The sequence below is a fragment of the Mustela lutreola genome, chromosome X (genome assembly GCF_030435805.1).
Source record: "Mustela lutreola isolate mMusLut2 chromosome X, mMusLut2.pri, whole genome shotgun sequence".
Lineage (NCBI taxonomy): Eukaryota > Metazoa > Chordata > Mammalia > Carnivora > Mustelidae > Mustela > Mustela lutreola.
This window is the reverse complement of record NC_081308.1, coordinates 95,539,488-95,567,410: the sequence shown is the minus strand read 5'-3', so window position 1 is coordinate 95,567,410 and position 27,923 is coordinate 95,539,488. Positions and strand designations below refer to the sequence as shown.

The following is a 27,923-nucleotide window of genomic DNA, read 5'->3' as shown; positions in this document are numbered from 1 at the left end:
TGCTGGTGGGTGGATCTGGAGTGGGCATCCCGTCTGCACATCTGGCAGGGGGAGCTTTCCAGATTTTCCTCATGACTCAGGATCAGTTTCTGACTGCGAGGCGGGGCAAAGGCTCCTGAAGTTTCTGCGAGGCACCTCCCCCTGTGAGCAGAGCTTGGTACAGCCCAAATAGTTTTCAGGTTAAGAAAGCCAGAATCTTTGTTCAGCTGCACTGACTGGACAGACTTTGTAGGGGTTACCTGGCCAAGAGCGGCGGCGCCAGCAGCAGCAAAGCTCCTGGGATAACTCAGGTGAGCAGAGAGGACATTTGCACATTTTTCTTTGCTGGATAACTTGGAGGCTAGAGGAGGTGAAGCAACTTGAACTTTATAGTTGATCAAACTCTGCAGCTGTAATTTTTATGAGTTGTCGGAATCCAATAGGCGTGAGGAATAGTTTGAAAACTTCAAAGTGGATGGGACACTCTCTGATCGGGGGGGATTGTGGTTGTCTGGCAATGAGATTTTTCCGGTGATATCTGGTCAGTTGTGTGTGGGGTTGTTCTTTTTTGTTGTTGTTTTTGTCTTCTTGTGACCCAAAGTACCTGATAAGGAAGAACGAACCTGGACGGGAGGTGTGGAGGGAGAAACCCTCTCAAGGCTGACAGGGCTTCCTTCTGGCATCTGCTGACCCACAGCTGTGGGCAAATTATTGAAATGCAGGCATGATCGTGGATCTACACTGTGTACAAAAGGTCTTTAAAAACCCTGGAATTGGGGTGCGTGTGCCCTGCGCTCTTGCACAAGACGGAGTGGCAGCGAAGGCTGTCCCGTCTGCTTGGTTGGGGGTAGGGGGGTCCTCCTGCCCCGGTGACAGGTTGATCTTCTTCTCTGATTTTCCCTCTAGCTTAAACTTTGATTTGCAGCCGGGGCTCTATCCCCTTCCTCCCCACTCTGCTGCCACTCACGGTCCAGGAGCTACTTGGCCAGAGTGGGGTGGAGGGGGGGAGGGCAATGAAAGGATCCACGTAATGCAATTGAAAATTGAAAATTGGTTCTGAGGATTTGGAGCCTGCGGTTCAGGGAGAATCTTCTCAGAAAATGAAACAAATTCTAGCATCCCAACAGTCTCCTCTGGCTTCAGGATAGAGCATTGTGGTTTGTATACATGTTTTACTGAAATATGGCTAACGTCTCATTTGTTAATCTCGGTTGTGAAATTAAGGACATTGTATAGTGTGGGGGAATTTAAAAAAAGATTCTTCGGTTGAGGGGGTGGGGGGCTGCTAATTAACTCCCCTACCAGTTTGTCTACATGTGCGCGTGTACGCGTGTGATACTGGGTATTTGAATACTGTTCTTTATTTATCCTTACAGAATCCCTAGCAGGCCAGGGATAAGGCTAAACACTTGTGTTGTGAGGAATAGGTTTAAAAAAAAAAAATCTTACCCACATCCTTGGGTGTTTTCAGTTCCTAAATTAAAAGCAGGAAAAAAAAAACCCTTTGTGACCCGCAGACAGTGTTTCTTTGATTAGCCTTGATTTGAAATCATCTCACCTTCTGACAGCTTGCAATTCAAGCGCAAACTCTTGCATGCATTCTTGTGAGAAGAAGACAATGAGAATTCTCACAAGCAGGAGGTCTGAGTTTTTGGGCCAGCTCTGTCATTAACTGTGTATGTCACCTTGGACCCGGGCTTTCACCTTCCTGTGAAAGCCAGGAGCTGGGTGTCATGATTTCTAAGGGTCCTTCCAGGTTAACATTCTATGAAAATTGGAAGCGGATTCTCTCAAGGCTGTAAAATGCGAGTTATAGGATGGGCTTATTCATCCAAGAGGGGGAAAACGTGTAGTGGGGCAAGCCGGTCAAGAAGAAGAGGTGGAAGAGAGAGGAGGTATCGAATGGCAGAGGGGCCATTTTATATCGGTCTTTTAAAGGTCACTGAGTATCTTAGTTAAGGCAGGTGATTACATCTCATTTTCCCCTAAGGACAGAGATGAGATTTAATGTGCTAAAAATGAATGTTTTCTAATACCGCTGCTGGACATTGGTCTTATGTTTAACAGTTAAAAGTATGTTTGCATGCTTAATTTTATTAGATTCCTCCCCCCACCCCCACCAGCGTGATACCCTGAGGTATACGAAAGAGCCACAGTATTTCCGTTGTGCTGCTGACGGTGAAACTGAGGGACAGAGCTGTTATCTACACTAAACGGTGGTATTTGGGACTTGATCCTGAATCCTCTGACCACTTGTGCTCTTTTTATGATTCCAAATTGTTTTGTATTCTTTGATAAATTTCTTCAATAATGGAATTAAAGGGAATTGTGCACTCTTTTTTTTTCCTTCCAATTTCTTTGAACAGTCTTCTCTCTGGATGGAGTAGATGTGTCCCAGATAAGGCTGGATCCGAGGACATTTATGTTCCCATTCCAACCCCAGGATATCTGGCCAACCATTGGAATCTGGTCAGCCATATGTTCCCTGGTAGAGGCGGGTGCATAGATGTGGGCTATGACTGCCTGTGAAGCCATGGGAAGCACTATTCTCTGGGGAGCATGCCTGTCATCCTTGCGTGGGGGCCACACTAATCTTCTCAGTATCATCCCATTTTAGTGTCTGTGCTGCTGAAGCCAGCACTCTGTGGAACGTGCATGCTGAGTTTTTATTGCTTCTGCCTCTCCACAGCACCCCTGCCTGTGAGGCTAAAGTGCTGCCTACTTCATGCCTGGACAGAGTTACGTCTCCTGCATTTGGTTTGCTCTGAAAACTCCTAATAGCTGTTCCCTCCTATCTGCTTTGAGTACAGCACAGAGGGGGAAACTGGGGGTGGCGCGGGGAGGAGGGAAGCCAGCCGAGGACGCCACCTCGGGAGCCATGCTTTCCCGCTCTCTCCCCCCTAAATGCCTGCCCTTCCTCTCCCACTCACCCTGGGCAAAAGCAGCCTGTAGCCTGCAGACCAGATTTCCTCTATCAGAGAACAGTCCTCTTTAAGAAACTGAGGCAGATTTCCCGTTTTAGAGCAAAATCTGGTTTCTGTGTTAAGGCTGACCCACAGGTGAGGAACGAGTGATTTTCTTCTTAGGAGTTTGCCCAGTACCGCACCCCCCGCGATTTCCAGTCCAGTATGTAGCAAAAACTCCATCCTCCAACTACAGTCCTTGTATTATTCTACGTGGCAAGCTCCCCCAACTTCCCCTGGCAATTTCTCACTTTCCATCCTCTGGACCCACCCCTCCCACTTGCCTGCATCCACACAGCCTTCCTCATGCTCTATCTCTAGACAGTACATCCTCATTGAAATCGTACTGCTTGCCACCGTCGTCTCAATGCAAAAGCCCACACTCGGCTTCACCCAATCACCCATGATATGTACGACCCTCAGGACACGGGGTCCCTTTGTTAGCCAGAGGCTGTGTTTGGTTGCTACCCTAAGCCCTAGCTTTGTTTCTGTTTACTGACTTTCTGAATATGCCATCTTTAACTTAAAGGCCCTCCTGTTTTCGCAGTTGGGTGCAGTAAGATAACCAAGAAGGAGCGCTCCCTTCCCCACTATCCTGCGCTCTGGCAGGGCAAATTGTTTGCGACAAACTTGACAAACCCGACTTACAAATTTCTGGGTTTCCAGAAGTTTTTTTTTTTTTTTTTCCTCCAGACTTCTCTAATGAACCCTCCGAGGTGAAGGGTTCTGATTCTCCCATGATCATCAGACCGAGGACATAAAGAATCTTTTCAATATTCACCATGGCAATAAATTCTAGGCAGAATGCCTCCAAGTTAGGTATCATGTTTGCTTTGGAGGGTTTCCCTCATTTGAGCTTAAAAAAAAAAAAAAAAGTCCCTTTGGTGACCAAAAGAAGCAGTGTGGTGTGAGGGAACGCTGCACGCTGAATCTGACATTACACAGACCTGGGCTAGAGTCAGTTTTACGTTTCTAGCTGTCCCTTCTGTAAGTTGCCATTTCTGCAGATACAAAATAAAGGGCTCAGATAATGCCTCCTAAACATGGCTGCTGGGAAGAGAACATGAACTAAAATGCATGTTTCAGATGATACATGCAAACATTAATTGTCTGTGTAAGACCATTTGTCCATTCAACATATATTTCCTGGACAGCGGGTTGTGCGCCCAGCTCCGTGCCAGGCCATGAGAGCACTGATGATGTGTATCTTGCCTTTCCGGAGCCCTTTCCACTTGTTCAAAGCACTTTTACTCTAACCATCTCATTAGGTACAGCCACAGGGTAAGGAGGGCAAGAGAGATAACCCCACTACCCTGATGAGAAAACAGAGGCACAGAGGAACCAAGCCAGAAATGGCTTGGTCTGATGGTCCAACGGGACTTGAGGCTACGATTTTATTCAAATGAAAGCCTGTCAAATTTCAGGCTGATAGCCTGCTATTCCATATTTACTGTGCACCCCCCCAAATGCAAGTGCCCGCACCTGAAGCCTTGCCCTATACACATCAGCTGGATATTGTACTTCTGAAAGGGTCTACTGGGATCATACTGGTTTTTCAAATCAAACCTGATTTCCTTTTCAATTGATGTGGTTTCTGTCTGTGGACAAGCCTTCCTTATATAACAGGGACTCGCCCGTTGACTAAGCAGCAAGGGAGGCATGGGGGCAGAGGGCCTTCGTAAGAACAGGAAATACCCAGTTATCCAAAATGTTCAAGGACTAGGAGGTTCTGGAAAACTAAATACCCTAATTGCCCCAGACTATCCCCCATTTACAATCCCCAGCTTCTGGCAGTCCACCAAACCTTCCAGGGAAAGCCAGAGGCACAGTAGCGTTTGCTATAAGTTAGAGCACACATGAAAATTGGGGTCCAGTTGTAACGGGCCCCAAAAAGGAAACTGAGTATACATTCAGTTGGCTCTGATGCTACTTAACAGAAAATTATTACTGATACCACCCATGCCTCCAAATACAATGAGATACACTTTAATATTTAAAATATGTGAACAGAATTGAATCTAATGACTAAAGACATTTTGGTATTTTGCAGTGTCCTGTATGTAACCTTCAATTTGAAAAACAATGGTCAATAAATAAGGCTATATATTAGTTTAAAAAAAAAAAAAAACTATGGTTCTTTTCAGCTTCTTATTCTTTGAATTCAGAGAAGGGATAAGTTTGTTTTTATATATTGTAGTTTGCAACTAACGTCAAATTCATTTTTTTTTAATGGTTTTCAAATAGGAAGTCTTCCTTACCAGTAAGACATCTCAATGTAATACTGAAAGGACATGAAATAAGATCGTAGAGAGGTCTGATTATTATTTCACTTTTCATAAAATAGTGGCTCCCTCTTTATTAATTGGATTTTGAGCTGTGTGACCTACACAGACACTCTTTAAAGTGCTAATTAGTTTTTTTTTTCAAACTTCGCCAACTTTTCAGCAGATACTTGGACCTTAGATTTGCCTGCTCTGACCCTCATGCAATCACGAAATATAGACATTTATCCTTAAAATGTATTTTTAAAATAATTGGCACCATGTAAATTTCACAGCCCTCCTCTTACTAACCATTGAACATCGAGAATCATTAAAATCATTACAAATTTATCTTTGTAAATCAAGAAAGGGGATTGAGAACCTTATTATCACCCCAAAACTACTTAAAATCAAAGTTGTCTTTCAAATTATCCCCTAAAAAATCAGTTGTGAAGGACATTTGAGTGTGGGGCACTCAGACCATTGCTTGAAGAGCCACTATATTAATTCTCTATATAACCATGTGAGATTTTTTTTTAAAGCAAAGAAAACAACAATGTATTGCCATGGGATAAAAATATATAGTCCATCAAATTAGTGTAATTGAATTTCAGAGTCTTGCTTTTAAAGCGGGCAGATGATTGCATGTTAGACTTTGAAGAAGAAAGTCACAAACAATCTTTCTATCTTCCCTTGTATTTGGAGGCCATCTGCTGAGCTCTACTGCCTGCATTAGCCTTATTGGCCAGTAATAAAAAAATGCAAAGCTCTTTAAATGATAAAAGGGAAGGAATTGTGTAAAGGGGCTCCGTAAAAGTGAAAGGGTCTGCTTCTCCCCGGAAGCACAAAGTGTGTGGCCCTCAGGGCACCAACTTATTCCGAATCTAATAAAATGACTTTTTTCTTTTATCTTTGAATTTAACATTGTCCTTTGTTTGAAAGCCTCTCTATGTAAAATGGAAGATAGCCCTTTAAATGTTAATGACTCACATTTAATGAGCAATCTTGACATTTATTTTATATTTTTTCGATAATATTGTTCAGGCCTATATTGCCCCATTTGGCAGAGGAAGAAACTGAGGCCCCCAAATGTCTTAGGCACCTTAGGCAAAGCCCCATGCTGAGCCTGGACCCTACTTTCCCTGAATATCTTCACTTTTCTTCTTCTAAAGCCAAGCTCCACATTCCTAGCTCCAGGAATAAGTCACTGGGGTGACTACTCTTTGTCTAATTTCAGGTAATCTTCAAAAGAATTCTTCCTCCAATGACCACAATTTTTCTCATTCTAGACATAGTTCAGCAGTATGGGTCCTCCTCTGAAGGTCTTCAAAAACCAGAAGTACCAGGAACTGAAGCAGGAATGCATTAAGGATGGCAGACTGTTCTGTGACCCGACCTTTCTGCCTGAGAATGACTCACTTTTCTACAACCGGCTGCTTCCTGGGAAGGTGGTGTGGAAACGTCCCCAGGTAACTTTGTCCTTAGTTTGTTGGTTGCTTTGCTTTTTACTTTCTGTCTCCTTCTCGATCTCTTTCATCATAACTCTGCCTGGTGCCCTGTTTCTCTCACACAGCCTACCACATGCAAAGGGGTTTAGGAGACAGCTTTAATATGGCAAGGGTTACGGATCGGTGCTTCTGACTCTAGCTTGAGGTATCTTCAATTTCAGTCATATTTGGTCAGACAGCAAATTTAAAAGAAGAACAACAAAACTCTTGATAGGACCAGCATAAATGAAATGAACTCTACAAGGACAAGATGGAGTTTGCATGGGGGGGAGGAAGGGAGACTTCTCGGTTACTCTTTGGATACTGTCACCTGGATGCCCCCCCCCGCCCCCGCCCGCCATCAGCCAGGTGGGATCTAAGTAGGAGTGTAGCTCTTTTTACCACCTATCAATAGTTATTATGGTTCTCTGTGAAACAGCTGTATATTATGTCTCTAAAGCAAATCTCAGGACCACTTCACCAGCCCTGTGTGAGAGGGAGCTCAGTGTATACAATGATAGAATGATGGACTCCGTAGAATAAATGGCCGGCAACCTCGCCCTCTCTAAAGCGTGTAACTGGAGGAAGGATATTACACCTGAGCTCCTTCCCGAAGTGGCTTCCCAAAGGCCATAGAGGGCTGTTAGGAAATGTACAGGCTTTTTGGTTGCAACTTTTTAGTTGGAATTTCCAGGGCTTGCGCTCCAAAATGGACTTCTCACGAGAGCCATTGCAGTTGCCGTAGGTTGCCAGCAGGTGGTGCCAAGATACATTGGTCCCTTTAAGGCTCTTGCGTCTCCTATATGACTGGAAGGACAGGTCTCAGTGTTTGCCTGCAAAGTATGATAGTCATTGAGAGTATGAGACTGGGAGAAGTCCTCTCCATCGGAAGGAAGATGACAGTCCTCCTGACTTTCTGCGCCTGCAGTTGTTGACATCCCTACAGATCACTGACCTGCAATAAAAATCCGGGAAATGTGAGCAGAATTCACTAGCCACTAAATCGGTATGCAGAGGGGTAAGTTTTATTTTGTTTTGTTTGGGCAGAAATGCACGGAGCAAATAAAGATATGTAGTCTCAGTGCCACTCTTGTGAATGGCTGATGATAGATATCGATAGGGCAGAAATAGCTGAAAAGGAGGCAGGAAATTGAGGAAGGTTTTTTTGTGGGGGTGGGGGTGGAGAGGATATCTTTTTAAAATAGGACAGACTTGAATGTATTTCTAGGCCAAAGAGTAAAAAGTAAAGAAGAAGAGTTTGAAGACACAGGAGAGGGAAGGAATGATTGATGAGGAAGAGGTCCTGGGGGAGATAGGAGGAGACCCAACCAACGGGTGGCAAAGTTGAAAGCCAACTCGAAGCCATTTCCCAGATGTGAACCAAGCTGAAAATGCTTTCTGTACTGGCTGGGTCTTGAGACACATGCTCCCTCCTCTCTCTTGGCTCAGTCCTTTGTCCTTTGCCGCCTTCTTCCAAATTCTGTGGACTGAATCCTAGATCGATTAGCAGGGAAGGGAAAAACTTGATAACCAGGGCAAGAATCCATCTCGCCTCTGAAGCAAGCAATATCCCTTCCAGGGTCAGGGGTATCAGAAAGAGGTGAATTGGGGTGGGTAGGAAAAAGAATCAGCTTTATGTCATGCCTACCACGGGCCTAGAGACTCTGTTTAGACTTTTCTGTACATTTTTTTTTTTTCATTTCCTCTTCATTCGCCATGGCTTGGCAAGGTAGGTATTATATACATTTCTCCAATGTGATTCTTTTTTCTGGTTTGAAAACTAGAGGTAGTTGTCCATTTTACTGATGATGATACTGGGTCTCAGAGACAAGGTAAGAATTTGCCTGGGGTCCAACTGCTGACACCCTGGGATTTGAATCCAGGTTTGACCCCAAAGTCCACACTGCCTTGCTGTGTGGCATGGGACACAGAGCTAATTGGGTCCCCTCCTTTGCTAAGATTTGTAATTTTCCCCCAGTCGGTTCCCACATTCCTCCTCCCTGGGTCGATGCTGTACATCTGTTAAATTACCCATACTCTCCCTTCTGAGAACATACTGTGAGCTTAGTCTTAAGCCCAAAGGGAGCGTCTTGAAAAACATTTATGGAGCACCTACTCTGTGTACCCTCTGTGCAATTAACAAACACAACCTGGGATGAGGTGCTCCCATTCTAGTGGGAGAGATGGCTATTGAGCTATCAAAGAGTTAAATAATAAATGAATGCCTGATATAAGGAATGTTATCTTCAGACATACAGACAGTAAATCCTGAAGGGTTTTGAAGAAGGGGGAGATCAGTGGTTGGGGAAGGGGCCTCTTGTGGGAAGGAGGGAAAAACAAGGTTCTGGACCACCATCTGAGTCTCCTCAAAAGGCTCTGGATTCCTTTCCAGCCAGAGTGGAGGCCAAGCCTGTGGTCAAGAACCACGTCAAAGTTCTCTGGCCTCCCATCAGGAAAGCAGAGAGACAGCCCTGGGCCTCTCTGAATTGGCTCAGGAAGACCAGATGGGTCGCTGGCCTCACCCGCTTCGTTGGCAAGGTTGAGAGCCCGGTTTGTAGGAAAGCTCACAGACATCTTGTCCCTTGGCATGCCACACAGCCTCATCCTGAAACAGGGCTGTTTTCTGAAGTCTCTAAAATGGAAGACGCATGATTAAACTGATAGTCTCTGTTTCTTTCCTTTCCCATGTTTGAAAGCTTCCGCCTTTATAAGCCTTCATGCCTGTAAACCCCACTGCTAGTTGAACCAAATGACTTCAGTTAAGCCCCCAGTATCCTCGGGCAGGATTAAGTGTCCCCTTCTTCCCAACTGCCCCTCCCTTGCTGTGTCCTAAGGAGCCACTTTAGATAGGCAGGGATTATGGGAATGTTTTGCAGTTACTCAGGGCTGGCTTATCTGCCATACCCTCCAGAGAAAAATTTTTCTCTTTAACTCCTCCAGGGGTCTGCTGGCCCCAGCTTTTGGCTCAGCTTCCTGGGTACACTGGTTTATGGCTTGAGACCTGTGTTCCTGAACTTTCCTGTCCTTCTGGAGCTTCATCGTATACAGTCAAAGTAAATTCTAAACTATGCCGATTTATACTGACTAACAGTGTGATTGTCAGGCTTCAGGTAGAATCTTTAGGGCTGAAATCTGGCTGCCAAATTCCCATTAAAAAAAAATCTCTTCTCCAGCCACTTTCCCCTTCTACCCCACTCTGGCTTTTTTTCCTGACTGACTCATACCCAGCTACAGTAGTGTCTAAGAGTCAGACACATCTAATCCCGGACTAAAGAGGTTCAAACCCTCATGGGGATTTGTGCCGCAGCTGTGGGGGAAGGGAGGGCCACCTGCACAAGATCTTCTGTCCGCTCTGGTAGAGTTTTGAGCTCTGTCCCTACTTATCATTTCCTTTGCTCAGGCTCTTCCATGAGGAATACCTTCCCCAGGGGCCATTTCACTACCCCAGTTCATTGAGGGGCAACATCAGAAGCAGAATACACAGCCCTCAGTGACAGATTGCCTGGCAGGAAAGAGTAAACGGGAAACACTTTCCTCTGTGCTAATAGACACTTCCAGCTCCCTGCTGAAGGCGGCACCTCCATGCAGTAGTTTTGGCCTAGGCTGGTCATAAAGTTCTTATCCTTCCCAGAGATCATGTCCCCCCAACCTGACTTGTCCTCATGTTTCCACCGGTGACACAGTCGAAGAGAGTTGGATGGGTCAATCCCACTTATCTCCATTGGTCCTGCTTATGTTCAATTGTGCCATTGGCCAGCTTTCCCACAGCACAATTTAGAGACTGTAAAATTTACCTGCTGGAAGAGTACGAGGCAATGATTTTTAGTGAATTCACCAAGTTGCAAAAACTTCACAGTAGAACAGTCACATCATCCCCATGAGACCCTTTGGACCCATTTGCAGTGAGTAACACCCCTCACCCCCATCACAGGCACTCACTCATCTGCTTTGGGTTTCTATCTAGATTTGCCTGGCTCTGGAGACTTTACTTGGAACTGAAAAGTAGCTTCTTTGGCTTAGCATAACATTTTCAAGGCTCATTCATGGGACAGCATGTAATCAGTTTGTCCCTCCGATGGCTGAACAGTATTTCATTTCATGGATGTGTACATTTTTCCCAATTAAAGCAGTTTGAGACTTATACTTGGAGTCTTCTAAGCCAAAGCCTGAAGGCTCAAATAAGATAATTATGTTGTGACTTGGGTGTCTGGACCCGTAGCCCCTCAGCATGGCAAGCCTGGAGCTCTCTTGGAAATGCTCCAAGCCTGATAATCCTATGTCTCCCTCCCTAGTCTTCCAGAGGTCTCTGGGGACAATGGCAAGGACTCTCAGTGCTCAGCTAAGAGAACATATTTCCTAGAGAAGCTGTTTTGCTTATAGAGGGCTTTGACTCAGGGATGGGGATATGCAGGGACCATTCCTGGCTTTACTCTTGGTGTCCAGCTTTCTAGTTGTGTGTGTTTCCTCCTAAGAAATTATTTTGCCTTGACAAACGATCCAGTTCAAGGAACACAGCAACTGTGCCAACACAGCTGGGAGCCATTAGGGGCCCAGCATCACCCTCCCTCTCAAGCCACCCAAATATGCGAATATGTGAGCTGTGACCTCTCCCCAACTCCATTCCTTACCAGTCCAGCAGAGCTCAGGCCACAATAGCCCCCTCTTCACTCTCCCATCTTACTTCCTTACTTCCAACATGAAGACACCCCATTGTCCGAGACTAGGGAAAAAAATCAATAAACAGCCATTTCATTATTTTCAAATGTGTCACCAAAAAAGTCCATTTGTCCGTTAAGTTTGCACTGGCTTATTACCCTTTACCTTCCTGAAAGAGGTAGAGGTTGTAGCATAATAAAGACTTTCTCCTTTTCGTGTCACGTTGCTGACATACACCAGAGATTGATTCCCATTGAGTGAATTAAATTGAAGAGTTTAAAGCTGATTGGTGATATTTAGCCTGGAACCAAAAGCTGAAATATAACTTAAGTAATTCTTTCCAGAACAATGAAGAGCTACTAGGCGAGTGTTCAGCAGAGAGGCATGAAGCATATTCGCTAACTATATGTCTTATTGAAGAATCTAAAACTTTAGTCCTAGTTTTCCTACTAACTAGCTGCCTGCCTGGAAGGGCAAGTTGCTGCCTTTTCCTGCCTTTCCTGCCTTTTCCTGAGCCTTTTTCTCCTTTGCAAAATAAACAAGTTGAGTAAATAATCCCTAAGATTTTTTTTTAGCTTTGACAATCTATGGCTGTTAATTTATCATATTTTAAAATCCATTATTAAGTGGCCATCCATCATGCATGAAGAGTGGTAAAGGAAAACTGGGCCATGGGCCAGTTTATAAGAGGAAATAGAAAATAAAAGATTTGGGTGGGGCCCAAATTTATATTCTTTCATGATTTTACACACACACACACACACACACACACACACACACACAATAACCACATTCAGCTTGGATCTACAGGAGAATAATTACCCAGTTTCTCAATTTGAGTTCTGTTTACAGGTATTTGTTCATTTATGTGACCCTTTAAGTCTTGAATAAAAGCTGGCATGACAAGAGTGTTGGCTGAGCCTGGATCCCTGTTGTGAAATGAGAGCTTCGTGGCAATCCAAGACACTGTAATGTAACCCAAACCACTAACAACTTTATGTGAAATCAGCAAATAATTTGCCTTAATAATCTAAAAGCACACTTTTCTATACATCAGTGTTCACTTTATTGTTTTTCCATGCTAGGCAACAATTATTTGCATAATCTAAACCCAAGAAATCATTATATAAGTTTATGTCTTGCTCCAAATAAAATGATAACACCTGGCCCACAAGAAAAAGCTGTGTTTAGTTTCATCTTAGAAAGGGCAAAGAAACAATTGGGAGAAAAAGAATATCAGGGCCTAATTCACCCAAAATACCTACTCTATAATCAATAAGTGAAAAAACAGACAAGTCCCAAACCATAAAAAGATATTAAGATAGAAGTATTCTTCTAAGACAAAACAAGTAATGTCGAGACACTAGGTATGCATCTTAAATAAATAAATAAATAAATAAAAGACCAGAAAATCTCAAACTGAAAACCCTCCTAACCCTCTCTTTTTGGCAGAGGGATGCCCAATTAATTTTTATTTTGGATTTGTCCCTGCCTAGGACGTTTATTCCTTTCCAGAGTGATTTTGGCTTTTAAAGAATACATGGAATGTTTCATTCTGTAGACCAGACCCTTCATCAAGGAGAATTATGTCCATTTAAAAAAAAAGAGGTTTGAGAACCAGAAAAATATAGCTGTCTCTATTTAATAAATTTTAAAAAGATATATGTCTATATTTTCTTTCCATTTGAGACTAAGATTTATTTCTGCTGGGTAAGCAGAATCTCAAGGTACCGGCCAACGGCTTCCTCCATGAAGCTTTCTCCAGCTACTCAAGACTTCATTGGTATTTCCTGCTTTTGAACTCTGCAAGTGCTGATTCTCTGAGTCACACAATCATGTCTTCAATTATGGGATATTATGGAGGCAGCGATGTTTTTGTCTATGCCTCTCTACCCATTGTGCCTCCATACCTCTCTCTTGTCAAACTGCCTCATGCTAGTAATCCCTAAAGCTTCAACTCAAGTGTCACTACGGCTATTCAGTCTTTTCTATCTACCACCAGGGAAACTTTGGGGATCCTTCCTCTAGACACTGATTATACTTTGAAAATAACTTTAGTGTGCCCTCAAACATTGTGTTGTCATTGTATAATTTGGGTCTCATTTTCCTACTTGCCGTGGGAATAGCACAGCTGTTGACATATTGGGAAAACATAAATAGTGCCCCTCACCTCTGTCTGGTTTCTCTCAGAGCAACCTCTGTGGGAAAAGAGTGTGTTGAAGTGCTTCTGTGAGTGGTCAATTACCACCTGCTATTAGTACTGCCACCATCTATATTCATCCAAAGATGTGGAAAAATCTAGTTGCCATGGAGACTGCTCTTGCCTTTGCTTTTTGTTGGGGAAAGGGCTTTCTGTATAAGGTCTTCTAACTCATTTTCCCAGGGAGGGAGAAGCATTCACCACTATCCAGCCTTGTCTTTTGAAATGCAATTACCCTTCCAGGCACAGGTGCTTCAGAAAATCTCCTCGTGACCAACAGGACCAGAATGCAATGTGCTAATCTCTAGTTCCCTTCAAAAGCTCACTGCTCCCTCCCAATCCGGGGTTGGGGAGAAGGGGGTGGGATTATGGACATTGGGGAGGGTATGTGATTTGGTGAGTGCTGTGAAGTGTGTAAACCTGGTGATTCACAGACCTGGGGATAAAAATATATGTATATAAAAAATATATGTTTATAAAAAATAAAAAAAAAAAAAAAAAAAAAAAACTCACTGCTTAAGGGAAAACTCTTCTGAACCACAATGCTAATTCTAAGCGCCACCACCAGCCTATCTCGACCTGTCTCATTGGATCCTTTCCTCTCATTTCTCCTGCCACTTCCCCTCATAACCCTATCTCTGCTCCAGATGATTGACTGCTTTGTATTTGTCCTCACAAACCCCCCCACCCCCAACCTTCTCTTTATCCCTTTTATGGAAGTCCTAGTCACTATCTTTGTCCTGCCTACCTCAGCTCACGCTGACTCTTGGGAAACACTTTCCACCCCTTAGAACCAATTGTTGTATCCATAGGACATCTGTGACGACCCCCGTCTGATTGTGGGCAACATCAGCAACCACCAGCTGATCCAAGGGAGACTGGGGCACAAGCCGATGGTCTCCGCGTTTTCCTGTTTGGCTGTTCAGGAGTCTCACTGGACAAAGGTATCCCCCCCTCTTGTGAGACCTCACTCAATTTCCACCTTTTTGTCTTCCTTAGTAATTTGGGAAAAATCAGGTTGTAAGGTTTTTAGATTGTTCAATTCTTGAATTATGAGGATTTTTTTTTAACCAATACAGAAAGTTGAAAGAATTTTACAGGGAGAACCTCTATGTTCACCTAGATTCTTACCATAAACATTTTATTCTGTTGGCTTTGTCACACATTAGTTGACCTTTTGTCACTTGTAGCCCTTTGATGTAGTAGCTCTGCGTACTGGTGTTCTCTGCACCGATTGGAGGATCGAGCCAGCAGGGGCCAGGAAGTCATAGATAAGAATAACAGAAAAGACAAGAAAGATGGAAATAGTTCTTTGAGAAGGTTCTAATAAATTCTCAAGTAAAAAAATTCCTTCAGCATTTAGGTCAAGTTGAAGGCATTGAAATGTTGACTTGATTTGACTTTTCTTCAGAAAAAGAATTTTCAAAGAGCAATTTGTAACTGAATATATAAAGAGGGTTTCTTCAACATAATTTTGTTCAAGGTGTGAATCAAATCCATATAGAATCTACATGAAATCTCTAGGACAGAACTTGGAAACCCGAAAGTACAGGGGTCTTGTATTTTCAGTGATTTTGTCTTTTAAAATGCCTTATTTAGGTGGTTAAACACACAACTGTGAATGTTTAGATAGTTTCTCATGATCAAGTTTGTAAATTATCTGTGGGAAATAACTGAATCCCTAACTGGCTTCCCCTCAGTCACCCCATGTATATTCGGGGCCTGCACAGTAATATTATCCTCAACAAAACTGACCTAGGGAAGCAAAATTTGAGCAAAAAATGCCCACATTAAGACTTCCCAACCTAGACCCAAACCAAGTTATTTGGTGTGCTTCCTACTGCCATATATCTTTGCTGGAAGTCAAATGCAACTCAGTATTCGGGTGTAGTCTGGCAAATAACACTTGTACGACTGTTCTTATATTTCCAGACAATTCCCAACCATAAGGAACAGGAATGGGACCCTCGAAAACTCGATAAATATGCTGGGATATTTCGCTTCCGTTTCTGGCATTTTGGAGAATGGACTGAGGTGGTGATCGATGACTTGCTGCCCACCATCAATGGAGATCTGGTTTTTTCCTTCTCCACCTCCATGAATGAGTTTTGGAATGCTCTACTGGAAAAAGCTTATGCAAAGTAAGGAGCAGGGTTGACCGGTCAGTGTTCGTGGTCAGGATAGACGAGGGAGGGAAGGCCATATTTATCCTTGGAAGATCATTCTCACCCAGCCGAGCTCTTGAGTTTAAATGGGGTAGGATACCAGTCAGATCTAAGGCATTGCTTTGGGCCTAGGCTTGGTCCTCAAAAATCCTGGAAGATAAAGAAATGAGCTCTTCTGGACTCCATTAAACCCCCTCCCTACTCCTAGGTGCTCCTTCCTGCTGCTAATCAGTGGATCACATAGAGTGATGGCCTCACTTTTTCTCCTTCCCTAATATTTACCTAGACAAGGAAGCTTCTTCATGGACTATCTTTGATCAACATAACCTAAGCTTAGAAATCTCTGACTATAATCTCAGAATATTTCTCATTTCATACCTTGAGAAAAGCCAGCTGGTAAATGCTGGCTGGGTGAGAACTGTTCTAGTTTTGGGGAACAAGATGTTATCGACCTGGAAAAATCAGCTTACTGAGATAACCTTGCATATTTGTGCCCAGGCTGCTTGGTTGCTATGAAGCCCTTGATGGTTTGACCACCACTGATATCATCGTGGACTTCACTGGCACACTGGCTGAGACTGTTGACATGCAGAAGGGAAGATACACTGAGCTGGTTGAGGAGAAGTACAAGCTGTTCGGGGAGTTGTACAAAACATTTACCAAAGGAGGACTGATCTGTTGCACCATTGAGGTTTGTTGTCTCTCCAAAACAACTATTCTTTGCTCACACTACAAAATTAGTAGGGAATGTCACTCTTCCCCAGAAATTCAGGAGAAGGCATTATGGTGTCCAGAAAATTAATAATATACATTGAGTCCTCGATCAGAGGCCACAGAGTTTTAACTTTCTTTATTTTTTAAGAATTTATTTCAGACAGAGAGTAAGAGAGAGAGAGCATGAGCCAGGGGTTGGGGAGGGGCAGAAGGAGAAGCAGACTCCCCGCTGAACAGGGAGCCTGATGCAGGACTCGATCCCAGGACCCTGGGATCATGACTTGAGCCGAGGCCAGGCACTCAACAGACTGAGCCACCCAGGTGCCCCAGATCTTTAACTTTTTATCCTTCTGTACCAACTATCAAACTGGGGGCCAGTGTAGTGTTTGAACTGGTATAAGTAACCTCTGCTAAATTATTCTTCCTGCCTCTGCCCCTGGTGGTAGAAGTTATAGCTGTTTGTTCACACAATAAACCAGGCCCACCAAATTTTTAAGCTGCTTGTATCAGTATAAAATTGTGGGTAGTTTCAATCTGAACTGTTTAAGTGGGTTATTATATTAAATTCTTTATTTCCTTTCTTTCGTTTGCTTTGTGTCCAGTCAGGTGTCTGGATAAAATTTCTATCGGCTCAGGGAGAACTGGCTTCGACCATACTGGGATAAACCGATCAAGGAAGAGTTGGAACCAGGCCTTGGGTCTTTCAATTCTTGTGGCTTTATGTATTTTCCTTTATTCTCAGTCTCCCAATCAGGAGGAGCAAGAAGTTGAAACTGACTGGGGTCTCCTGAAGGGCCATACATACACCATGACTGATATTCGCAAGATCCGTCTTGGAGAGAGACTGCTGGAAGTCTTCAGTACTGAGAAGCTCTATATGGTTCGCCTGAGGAACCCCCTGGGGCGTCAGGAATGGAGTGGTCCCTGGAGCGAGATGTGAGTGACATTTCACTTGGACAGCCCTGTAGTTCTCTCAATGCATCCCTCCAGATTGCTAGCAGGCTATCATTGCTTAGTGACATCTGTGGGGTCTATCACCCAGCCAGAGGTGAAATAAAGCAGGCCCAATCCCCACCACTTCCGGTCCTTTGGTGTGCTTCCTGTAGGAAGTCAATGGTAAACCTAAGTGCTTATCTCTTCATTTGATCGCTTTTAGTTCTGAAGAGTGGCAGCAGCTGACTGTGGCAGACCGCAAGAACCTGGGGCTTGTTATGTCTGATGATGGAGAGTTCTGGTGAGTGGCTGGTTTCTGTGCTGAGGGCACTGGGGTTCCCTACATGGAACTACCACGGTAGGTTTTCAGCACCATGTTCATTTCTTTTGGGCCCTCCTTCTGTTCAGGATGAGCCTGGAGGACTTTTGCCGCAACTTTCACGAACTGAATGTCTGCCGCAATGTGAACAACCCTCTTTTTGGCCGCAAGGAGCTGGAATCAGTGGTCGGATGCTGGACTGTGGATGATGACCCCCTGATGAACCGGTCAGGAGGCTGCTATAACAATCGTGATACCTTCCTGCAGAATCCCCAGGTTTGAATTAATTTGCTTTACCTCCAACTTCTCAAGGCCATAGGAACTCAGGTCTCACCTTGCAGTATTTCCTTGATATCGGTTTTTCAGTTTGCAGCTATTGTGTAATATTCATCAACCGAGGCGTCTAGGGATTGGCTCAGATGCTGTAAGTCACTGCAGATTGTGTCTACTGCAGCGATGTATGTGGGCAATACTATTAAATCAGAGCCATCTCCTCTGGCTGCCTCTCTCTTGGCACCATATTGCTTGACGTGGCTCTTTGTGATGGTCTCTCATCAGACAAAAGGGATCTGCTTCCAGACACTCTCTCAATACTTGTTCATTTCTTGACTTTTCTCTGAATTCCATCATTATGCCTCCCTTTTCTCACCCAGAGATCTAAGGTCATTCTGCCCAGGATCCGAAGCACTTCCCCATCAGTAACCCCATCCCATCCATCCTCCATTTCAATGCTCTTCCACATGATCCATTGGAGTCAAGCCCTGGCACGCCCCAAAGCACAGAATCCAAACATCCAAAAGCCTGAAACTATAATAATCTTGATGGTATTGCCCCCAGATGTGTTGATGAGATACCCATACGGGAGGCCAGAATTCTGACTGACCTTATGTGGGTCTTTTCTATCCATGGGCCTCATTGGCAAGGCATTTAGAAGGACACTAAGATGAGTAGGAAGATTTTTTTTAACTCATACTGCCCCTTGCCCATTCTTTCCATCTTAATTGTCCTTAAAGAAAGGAAAGCTCTCATTACCGCCCTGCTCCCTACCTGACATCATCCCCATGTACAACCCTGGAAATGTTTCAAGTATCAGGCACATCGAGCTAGAGAAATGGGCTTTTGGCTTCAATCTTAACTGTCCGTACAAGATTGATCTTTATGGGTCTTGCAAACCTATGGTTCTGAATTTGTTTTCTGTTTCTTGCTGGAGGGAGAGAAAAAGCAGAGAGAGAGGGAGAGAGGGAGAGAGGAAGAGAGAGAGAGAGAGAGAGACTGGCACTGAGGGAACAATCAGATACCTTTTAGTTTTACTGCCCAATGGCACGATGATGCCCTGAGATGATGTTTCCAAGTCTCAGGCACAGGTCTGCAGCTTTCCTGCAGAGGGTGGCAAAGAATCAATCAGTTCTCCAAGGAAGTGGATCCAGCCCCACCCCAAGCCACATATCTGGGCTGGCTGTAGGAGGCTAGCTGAGGGGGATGCTATAGTATCAGGCTAAGCCAAACAAAAGTGCCTCTTGCCTTTATGGATTCTGGAATTTTTTAGTGGGCAGCTTTTTGAAGCAAGGGAAAATTTAAAATAAACCCAATATCTTACCAAGAAGAATAATCCCTTTGGCATCAAAGACCCAGGCATGAAGTTGTCTCTCAATCCATGCCAAATGCCATAGGGAAGAATGATATATAATCTGCACTTAGCAAGCCCATGAGTTAGCCAAGGCCTCAGAGTCTGATCCATAGCAAAGCCCAGAAAATAATCGGAGTCTCTGCTCCTCAATGTAGTTACCTTCCCTGAAATCTGAGCTGGCTTAGCTGAAACGGAAGTGCTAACTAAAGTCCTTGGTGGCCTCTTTCCCTTAGTACATCTTCACTGTGCCCGAGGATGGGCACAAGGTCATTATGTCACTGCAGCAGAAGGACCTGCGTACTTACCGCCGCATGGGAAGACCTGACAATTACATCATTGGCTTTGAGCTCTTCAAGGTAAGATTGGGCATGTGGAGCAGAGAGAATAATGACAGAGTCACAGCGGGGAGAGGAATGAAGATAGGTCCAAGGATAAAGAAAACAGAGGACCTAGGATCTCCTAACACAAACACTGTGATTCGAGTGGGATGGAGAATTTTGTCCTGTCTCATTTCCAGGTAGAGGTGAACCGCAAGTTCCGTCTCCACCATCTCTACATCCAAGAGCGTGCTGGAACTTCCACCTACATTGACACCCGCACCGTGTTTCTGAGCAAGTACCTGAAGAAAGGCAACTACGTGCTTGTCCCAACCATGTTCCAACATGGCCGCACCAGCGAGTTTCTCCTGAGAATCTTCTCTGAAGTGCCTGTCCAGCTCAGGTTCAGCTCCTGTGGCCAGCCCTGCAAACTCCTAGTCTCCGCTTTGCCTCCAGTTCTGACCCCCCACCAACCTCCCTTGACCCTGTTCCTCCTATGCAGACATGCAAAAGGACAACCTGTCTGAGTCAGACTTCACTGACATGACAGTGGTAGAACTGTTTCTCAAAATGGTTATTTTTGTAACCATGAAAAATTCCCCGGGAGAGGTCTGAGCTTCAGAGCTCTGGGCTGCCATTTCAGGGGAATAGGCCTATAGCCCAAGCTTTTCGAGGTACATCTTTTCTTCCATTTTCTGGCTGGCTCTATTCTTCTCTTAAGTAGCTGACATTCCTCACTGCTCCTTTATTATATTCTGAGTGCTGGGTCACCAAAGCTACCTTTTCGCCCCAACCCTTTCTACTCTGATCTTTATCTGTTGGTCCTTAATGCCAAGGGAAAAGAAAACAGACTCATAAAATATAAGCCATGTCTGAGGAATGAGCTGGGTCACTCAACATTTCATGCTTTTCAGCAACAATGGCTGCCTTAGCAGGCTGATCTCATCAGAGGGCATTCATCATCAGTAACGTGTCTTCTCTTCGATGTTCCAGGGAACTGACTCTGGACATGCCCAAGATGTCCTGCTGGAACCTGGCTCGTGGCTACCCAAAGGTGGTGACCCAGATCACTGTTCATAGTGCAGAGGGCCTGGAGAAGAAGTATGCCAATGAAAGTAAGAACTGCAGAGGTGTCTTGGAAAGCAAACTTCAGTTTCATTTATTGCACATATGTTTAGAAAAGGTGGTCATGAACGATTCTCTCCAGGGGTATTTTCAGCCTTGGAAAGTCAGGATGGCTGTTGAACTCGACAGAGAATGGGATGTGAACTTCCTTGGGCAAGGCCTACATACTCTTCATTTTTATAAAGGATGGGGAAGAAAAGGGAATTGGGAACCAGGGTTCGAGGTCACCTGGTACCCAGGTGTTAGGCTGAAAAGTCCCTGTGAACTAGTTTCTCGACTGTCTAGAAAGGGTACTGTAATCATTTGGCTAAATGCAACTGTCGCTTTGTTCCAGCCGTAAATCCATATTTGATCATCAAGTGTGGCAAGGAGGAAGTCCGTTCTCCTATCCAGAAGAATACTGTTCATGCCATTTTTGACACCCAGGCTATCTTCTATAGAAGGACCACTGACATTCCTATTATAGTGCAGGTAAGACTGTGAACAAGTAACAACCCCCCCCACCCCCCCACCCACAAACACGCCCTGCCTCCTGGATGGCTCCCATTCCATTCCAGGTGCTAGATTATCCCAAGTATCTAGGATACTTTGCTGTTTTTCTGACTTAGCGCCTCTGCCCAGCTGCCTTTACAAAGCCTTCACATAGCTTGATGCTGACCTTGAGCCCTCCTGGCTGGCTTGTCACCACTCCTCTTTGAGGTAGCTTTCTGTTAGCCAGAGCCCATTATCAGGAGAGTTTCTCAGTTTTAAAGCTGAGCTTTCCAAGTTCAGCACTGGGTTCTAGATGCCATTGGGCCAAGTCTGGTCTCACAGAGGGTGGTTCATATTTGCTTTCTTGATTTGTCTCTCCAGGTGTGGAACAGCCGGAAATTCTGTGATCAGTTCCTGGGTCAAGTTACTCTGGATGCTGACCCCAGCGACTGCCGTGATCTGAAGTCTCTGTACCTGCGTAAGAAGGGTGGCCCTACTGCCAAAGTCAAGCAGGGCCACATCAGCTTCAAGGTCATTTCCAGCGATGATCTCACTGAGCTCTAAATCTTCAGCTCTAGGGAATCCTGACAGAGCTTTCCAGCCTTCCCTTTTCTGTCAGGTGCCAGATCTTACCTAATCCATATTCCTTTCAAAGAAAGAAACTCACAGTAACTAACTTTCCCTTTCCTCTGATAAATTCCCCATACCTCCCGATCCAGGTAGCATCAGTAGCTACATAACCTATATACCTCCAGCAGCTGGACAGGGGGAGGTGACAGTCCTATGTGGAGATCATACAGATGTTTTCCAACAAAAAGATCTCTGGGGCTTCCGGGGGTGTGATCTAAGCAGGACAACAACGGCCTGGATACCCTACAGAAGGCTTTGCTGCTTTCAGGCACCCAACGTTCTCTCCCCTGTAGGGCGTGTTGAGGAGGGAGGAGGGGTGATCAAGGCCAAGCTGGTCTAGCCTGATATCCCAGCTCCTGACTGAACACTACAGACTTGCCAGCAGCATTTTAGTCAGTGGCCAGAGCCTGCTTCTGAGTCCCCAGCCCTTATCACCACCAGCATTCATTGCCACCTCCGCCGCCACCACCATCAAACACCACCCAACATCACCACCCCCGGAAAGTGTTGTCCTGCCCTCACCCAAGTCACCCCCCACAGTAGGTTTTACCTTCATGTTGAGGAAGCTTCCTAGGTGCTTAATGACGAGCTGGAGTTCAGTGAGGTTGAGACAGTGAGTAGGAAGGGCCTGAGCTCCAGCTCGATGGAAGCCAGCTGTGTGCCCCAAAGAGGGAAACGTGGAAGAAGCTGCAGTGGGAGACAAAGCCTCGGTCCCCCACCCATCCACACACACCTACACTCACACACGCGCATGTGGGCGCGCACGAACTACCATTCAGGCAGTCAGCGGGCAAGAGGAAGGACGAATAAGTATCACACACCCCCGAAAAGATGAGAAAACCCACCCAGGCATATTGTACAGCCAATCTGGGGCCCCTGACTGCAATGTGAAACCTCCTGCTGCTGCTAGGTTTACAAACAAGCCCATTGTCCTGTGCCTCCTAATATCATTGGGACTGAAGACCCCACCTGGGGGCTTGAGATTTTGGGTCCCAACCCTAGGCCTCCCGGTTGGGAAGGTTTGCTCCCTGGGGGCATTTTTTTTGCCCTCTTGTTTTTTTCAGTATTTCTAAGGAATTTTCTCTAGAGTCAGTCCTTCTGAAATGTTCTTCCCTCCGTCTCATCTATCAACATTCTACTCTTCTTTCAAGGTCCAGCATAGATATCGCCTCCTCCATGAAGCCTTCCCTAACCTCTCCCAACCCCCACTTCTGACAATATTTCAATGCTTCTGCAATTATGAAGAAAGAACATAGTTGTAGTACTTAGTCTAGTCCAGCACGCACTCATTTAAAAATATATTTTGTAGGTTTCTTTTTTTTTTTTTTAGCTCACTCATTTCTTACCATGTTTTCCAGTCTGTGTAACTTCTGCAGTGCCTTCCCACCACACTGCCTTACATAATCCAAACCACAATAAAGTTCACATTCAATAAACTGACCGGTCTTGACTTGATTTGTTGGCCCAGGAAAGATGGCAGGAGAGACCATCTCTTGAGACTCATTTTGGAGCCATTAGAGTTGGTAGTGGGGATAGGGGAATCTGTGCGACCTGATGCTAATCGGGGGGGAGGTTGGGAGAACAGAGGGGGAGCTCTTCCATTCCACATTTAAGGATATTTACATGGTATTTGGGATTACATGATTTTTGAAACCCCTATGGGATTGGACTCCAGGCCAAAGATCTTTCAAGTGCAGACTTCCCAACAGAAGAAAATACCATCTCCTTTCTCCATCAGCCAAATGGATGAGAAGACTTCATGTACTTGTTTCCACACTCAATATGTCATCTGCCCATCTCAGGGTAATGTATGGGGAAGCTCCTCTCTGTTTTCCTTGATCCCTGCCTCTTGACAGGCAAGGCTATCTAGGCAAGGGAGGGGTCTCCAAGCTAAGCAGAACAGTCCTTCCTTTAATAAAGCCCTCAATCCCCATCCCTACAGCACTAGTTCTGACCACACTGGAGAGGACATTTTAACTACAGGTGTCCAGACGTGGTAGGGCTTTGTCAGAAATGAACTCTACAGTACAAGTAATGTAATAGTTCTATATGGTCCACAGATGGCACTATGATATTACAATTAAGCTCAAAGAAGCTATTACCTTTTTTTTTTTTTTTTCCCCAGCAGGGTGAGAATTTCTTTTCCTCCTACAAATCCAATGGTAAAAAGGAAAAGGAACGGACACTGTTTTTGATTGTTTGCTATGTGTCAATTTCCATGCCCAGTGTTTTACACTATTCACCTCATTTTAAAGCCCATAACAACCTTATAATGTGCGATCATTATCCCCTTTTACTCAAAAACAAGGAATTTCAGTCACTGAGAGGCTAAATACCCTACTCAAGATGGTTCAGTTAATAATCATACCATGATTATTAGTTAGGCAATCATATCTATTGACTCCTAGACCTCAACCTTTTCCAGGAAAATATGCCATCCCTCAGAAAGTGGAAATATCTTCCCTACATTTATAATACCAGCTGTATATCCACAGTGCTATACCAGGCATACATACAAAATGTGTCTCTCTGAATCTTTACCTCTCTCACTTAGTCACGCACATTAGTACTTACACTCACACATGTATAATTTGTCAGTACACTTGGATTTCCCAAAGGGAATCCAATGCACTAATACACACCACTACGTATTTGACCACACCAACACGAGTCTATCTCAATATCATTATGCTGAGTGAAAGAAGCCAGAAAAGAGGATACAACCTGCCTGGTTCCATTCATAGGAAATCCTGAAAATGCAAAAGCCTCTCCAATAACATGAAACTTACCACTGATTGCCTAGGGAAGTGTGGAGGGGAGAAATAAAAATAGTACGACGTGGCCTGAGTCAACTTTGGGGAGTAATGACCACATTCATTATTTTCGAACTACTCTGTGTTGTGACCATTATATTGGTTCCACAACTGTGTGAATTTTTCAAAACACAATTGGCTTTTGCTGTAAATAAATTTTTTAAAGATTTATTGGAGACAGAGAAAGAGAGAGAGAGAGAGAGTGTGTGTGTGTGTGTGTGTGTGTGTGAGCAGGGGGAAGGGCAGAGGGAGAGGGATAGAGAGAATCTCAAGCCGACTCCCGGTTGAGTGTGAAGCCTGATGCAGGGCTCAATCCCAAACCCTGAGATCATGACCTGAGCCAAAATCAGGAGTCAGACACGTAATCGACTGAGCCACCCAGGTGTGCCACTATAAATACATTTTTAAAAAGTAAAGTCCTTACAATCACTTCACCCCAAAACTGATCCTTTAAATTTTTGTAGGTATTATATCTAAATACATTAGAAACTCCTCCAGACAATATTATAATTTTTTTGTTTCAATGGTCATACATATTTTTTTTTAAAGCTAAGAGGAGGAAAACAGTCTTTTATATTTGCCATTTCTGTTTCTCTTTATTCCCAAAGTTCCAAGATTCTCCCTGGTATGATTTTATGTTTAGCCTGAAGAACTTCCTTTGGTATTTCTTAAAGAGTTGTTGGCAAATTCTCTTTGTTTTTCTTCATCCGAGCATGTCTTTATTTTGCCTTCATTCCTGAAGGGTACTTTCAATGGATATAGAATTCTGGTTTGGCTGTTCCTTCAGCAATTTATTTTTTTAAAGTAAACTCTACTCCCAAAGGGGGCTTGAACTCATGGTCCCAAGATCAAGAGTCACATGTCGGTAGACTGAGCCAGCTAGGTGCCCCACTCTCTCGGCAATTTAAAGTGATTCCTTCATCTTCTGCCTTTCATGGTTTCTGATGAGAAATCTGCAGTATTTCAAATTTATGTCATTTTTTTTCTCTAGCTGCTCTCAAGATTTTTGTCTATGTGATTTTCTTTAAGTTTATACAGTTTGGAGTTCACAGAGTTCTTAAATCTATAAATTGATGTCTTTGATCAAATTTTGGGAAATTTGAGGTGATTATTCATTCAAAAGTTACTTTCTGCACCAATCTCTTTTCTGCTCCTTCTGTGCCTTTAATGTCATGAATTTTGGACCTTCTGATATTGTCCCAGAGATCATGAAAGTCTCTTTCGTATTTATTTCCTTTTTCAGTTGGTATATATGTTTTTAATTTAAATTTTTCATCTTAGAAATGTACATAGTGTAAATGATTTGATACACCTTATCTTCTGGGGCCAGGAAAAGATGGTGGAAGTGATGTCTAAGCCAATCCTAATGGGTGAAAACAACCCAATGAAGAAAAGAGGTACCAACAATCACAGACAGGAGAATGATGTGTGTATGTCACTTGCAAGAGAACATGGAATGTTTGGAGAAAAACAGTTTGTTACAGTTGACACATATGGAATCAACTTGTGAATGATGAAAGATGGTGCTGGAGAAGTAAATGGAATGAATCATGGAAGATCTTATACTTCAGGATAAGCACCTTTGACTCAATCAACCCTAAGAAAACTCTAAGGAGTCAGGATTGTCCTGAGGACAATTGGAAAATGGAAAGATTTTTTTAAATGTGAATTGAGTTTCTTTTTCTTCTTTTTGATTTTCTGATGTTTTCCCATTTTAATGAAAATGTATCACTTTTGTATTATAATGGTTTTAAGTGAATTCCCTTATCATATGATTCATCAATTTGAAATGTGCAATCCAATGGCTTTTAGTGTATTTACAGAGTTGAGCAACCATCACTGCAAGTAATTTTAGAACATGTTTATCCATTCCAAAAAGAAACCCTGTACACTTCAGCAGTCACTTCTGACTTCCTCCCAATCCTCTTCCCTTCCACTCTAGGAAACCACTAATCTACTTTCTGTCTATGGATTTGCCTATTCTAGACATTTCATATAAATGGGATCATACATGTGGCGTTTTTTGGTCTGACTTCTTTCATTCAGCACAATATTTTTAAGTTTCATCCATATTGTAGCATGAATCAATACTTCATTTATTTTTATTGCCAGATAATATTCCATTGTATGCCTATACCATGTGTTGTTTATTCACTCACCAATTGATGGAAACTTGAGTTGTTTCCACTTTTTGCCTATTATGAATAATGCTGTTGTGAACATTCATGTACAAGTTTTTGTGCAGACATATGTTTTTAATCTTCTTGGGTATATATAAGTAGGAGTGGAATCACTGGATCACATGGTAACTCTATGCTTAACTGAGTAGATTATTTTCCAGAGCAGCTGCACCATTTTGAATTCATACCAGCAATATATAAGGGTTCCAGTGTCTCTACTTCCTTGCCAATACTTGTTATCTCTCTTCTTTTTTTCCAGTTTATCCAGAAATAATGGACATACTTTACTGTATATGTTTAAGGTATATAGCTTGATGATTTCATAATGTTTAAGATATACAGTGTGATTGATTTCCACCTACTGTGAAATTATTAGCACAATAGGTTCAGTTAACAACCATAGTCACATATAGATACAGTAAAAAGAAAAAAATTATTTCTCTTTGTGATGAGAACTCCTAGAAACTACTCTTTAAACAACTTTCCTATATATTATATAGCAGAAATTAACTATAGTCTCTGTATTGTACATCCCATCCCTTAGTTCTCTCATAACTGGAAATCTGTACCTTTTGACCACCTTCATCTGATGCCCTCTCCTCCACCCATTGTCTCTGGTAACCATAATCTGATTTATTTTTCTTTTCTTTCTTTTTTTTTTTTTTAATTCATGACAGATAGACAAACGTAGAATATGTGTTGTTGAAGCGAGCAGCAGATAGACAAACATAGAGAGAAAGAGGCAGAAGAAGAAACAGGTTCCTCATGGAGCAGGGAGTCTGATGCAGGACTCGATCCCAGGATCCTGGGGTCATGACCTGAGCTGAAGGCAGATACCTAATCAACTGAACCACACAGGCGCCCTACTATTCTTTTTTTTTTTTTTTTAAGATTTTATTTATTCATTGGAGAGAGAGAAAGAGAAAGAGAGAGGTGGGGTGGGGGGAGGAGCAGAAGGAGAGGGAGAGGGATTCTCAAGCAGACTATGCTGAATGCAGGGGGATTGATCTCATGACCCTGAGATCATGACTTGAGCCAAAACCAAGAGTCAGACACCTAACTGACTGAGCCACCTAGGCGTCC

General features: G+C 43.6%; 1 protein-coding gene and 1 non-coding gene across 4 annotated transcripts; one reads left to right on the top strand and one right to left on the bottom strand.

The window, feature by feature from the left end:
* The first annotated feature begins 158 nt into the window (after window positions 1-158).
* Window positions 159-23,287, top strand: CAPN6 (calpain 6). 3 transcript variants are annotated; one of them, XM_059158088.1, is made up of 13 exons: window positions 159-290; window positions 6,493-6,672; window positions 14,359-14,490; window positions 15,479-15,687; window positions 16,210-16,402; window positions 17,168-17,361; window positions 17,582-17,659; window positions 17,767-17,953; window positions 19,538-19,660; window positions 19,822-20,024; window positions 20,615-20,736; window positions 21,081-21,217; window positions 21,599-23,287. In XM_059158088.1, exons 2-13 carry the CDS (start codon window positions 6,508-6,510, stop codon window positions 21,779-21,781), a joined length of 1,926 nt encoding a protein of 641 aa, XP_059014071.1. In that variant the 5' UTR covers window positions 159-290; window positions 6,493-6,507; the 3' UTR covers window positions 21,782-23,287. The 3 variants fall into 3 exon arrangements, with proteins under 3 accessions (XP_059014071.1, XP_059014073.1, XP_059014072.1); XM_059158090.1 differs by lacking the exons at window positions 159-290; window positions 6,493-6,672 and adding an exon at window positions 7,549-7,696; XM_059158089.1 differs by lacking the exons at window positions 159-290; window positions 6,493-6,672 and adding an exon at window positions 7,549-7,708.
* Window positions 2,513-2,620, bottom strand: LOC131822384 (U6 spliceosomal RNA). Its single transcript, XR_009350247.1, has one exon. It is a non-coding gene; the product is annotated as a U6 spliceosomal RNA (small nuclear RNA).
* Window positions 23,288-27,923: the final 4,636 nt, after the last annotated feature.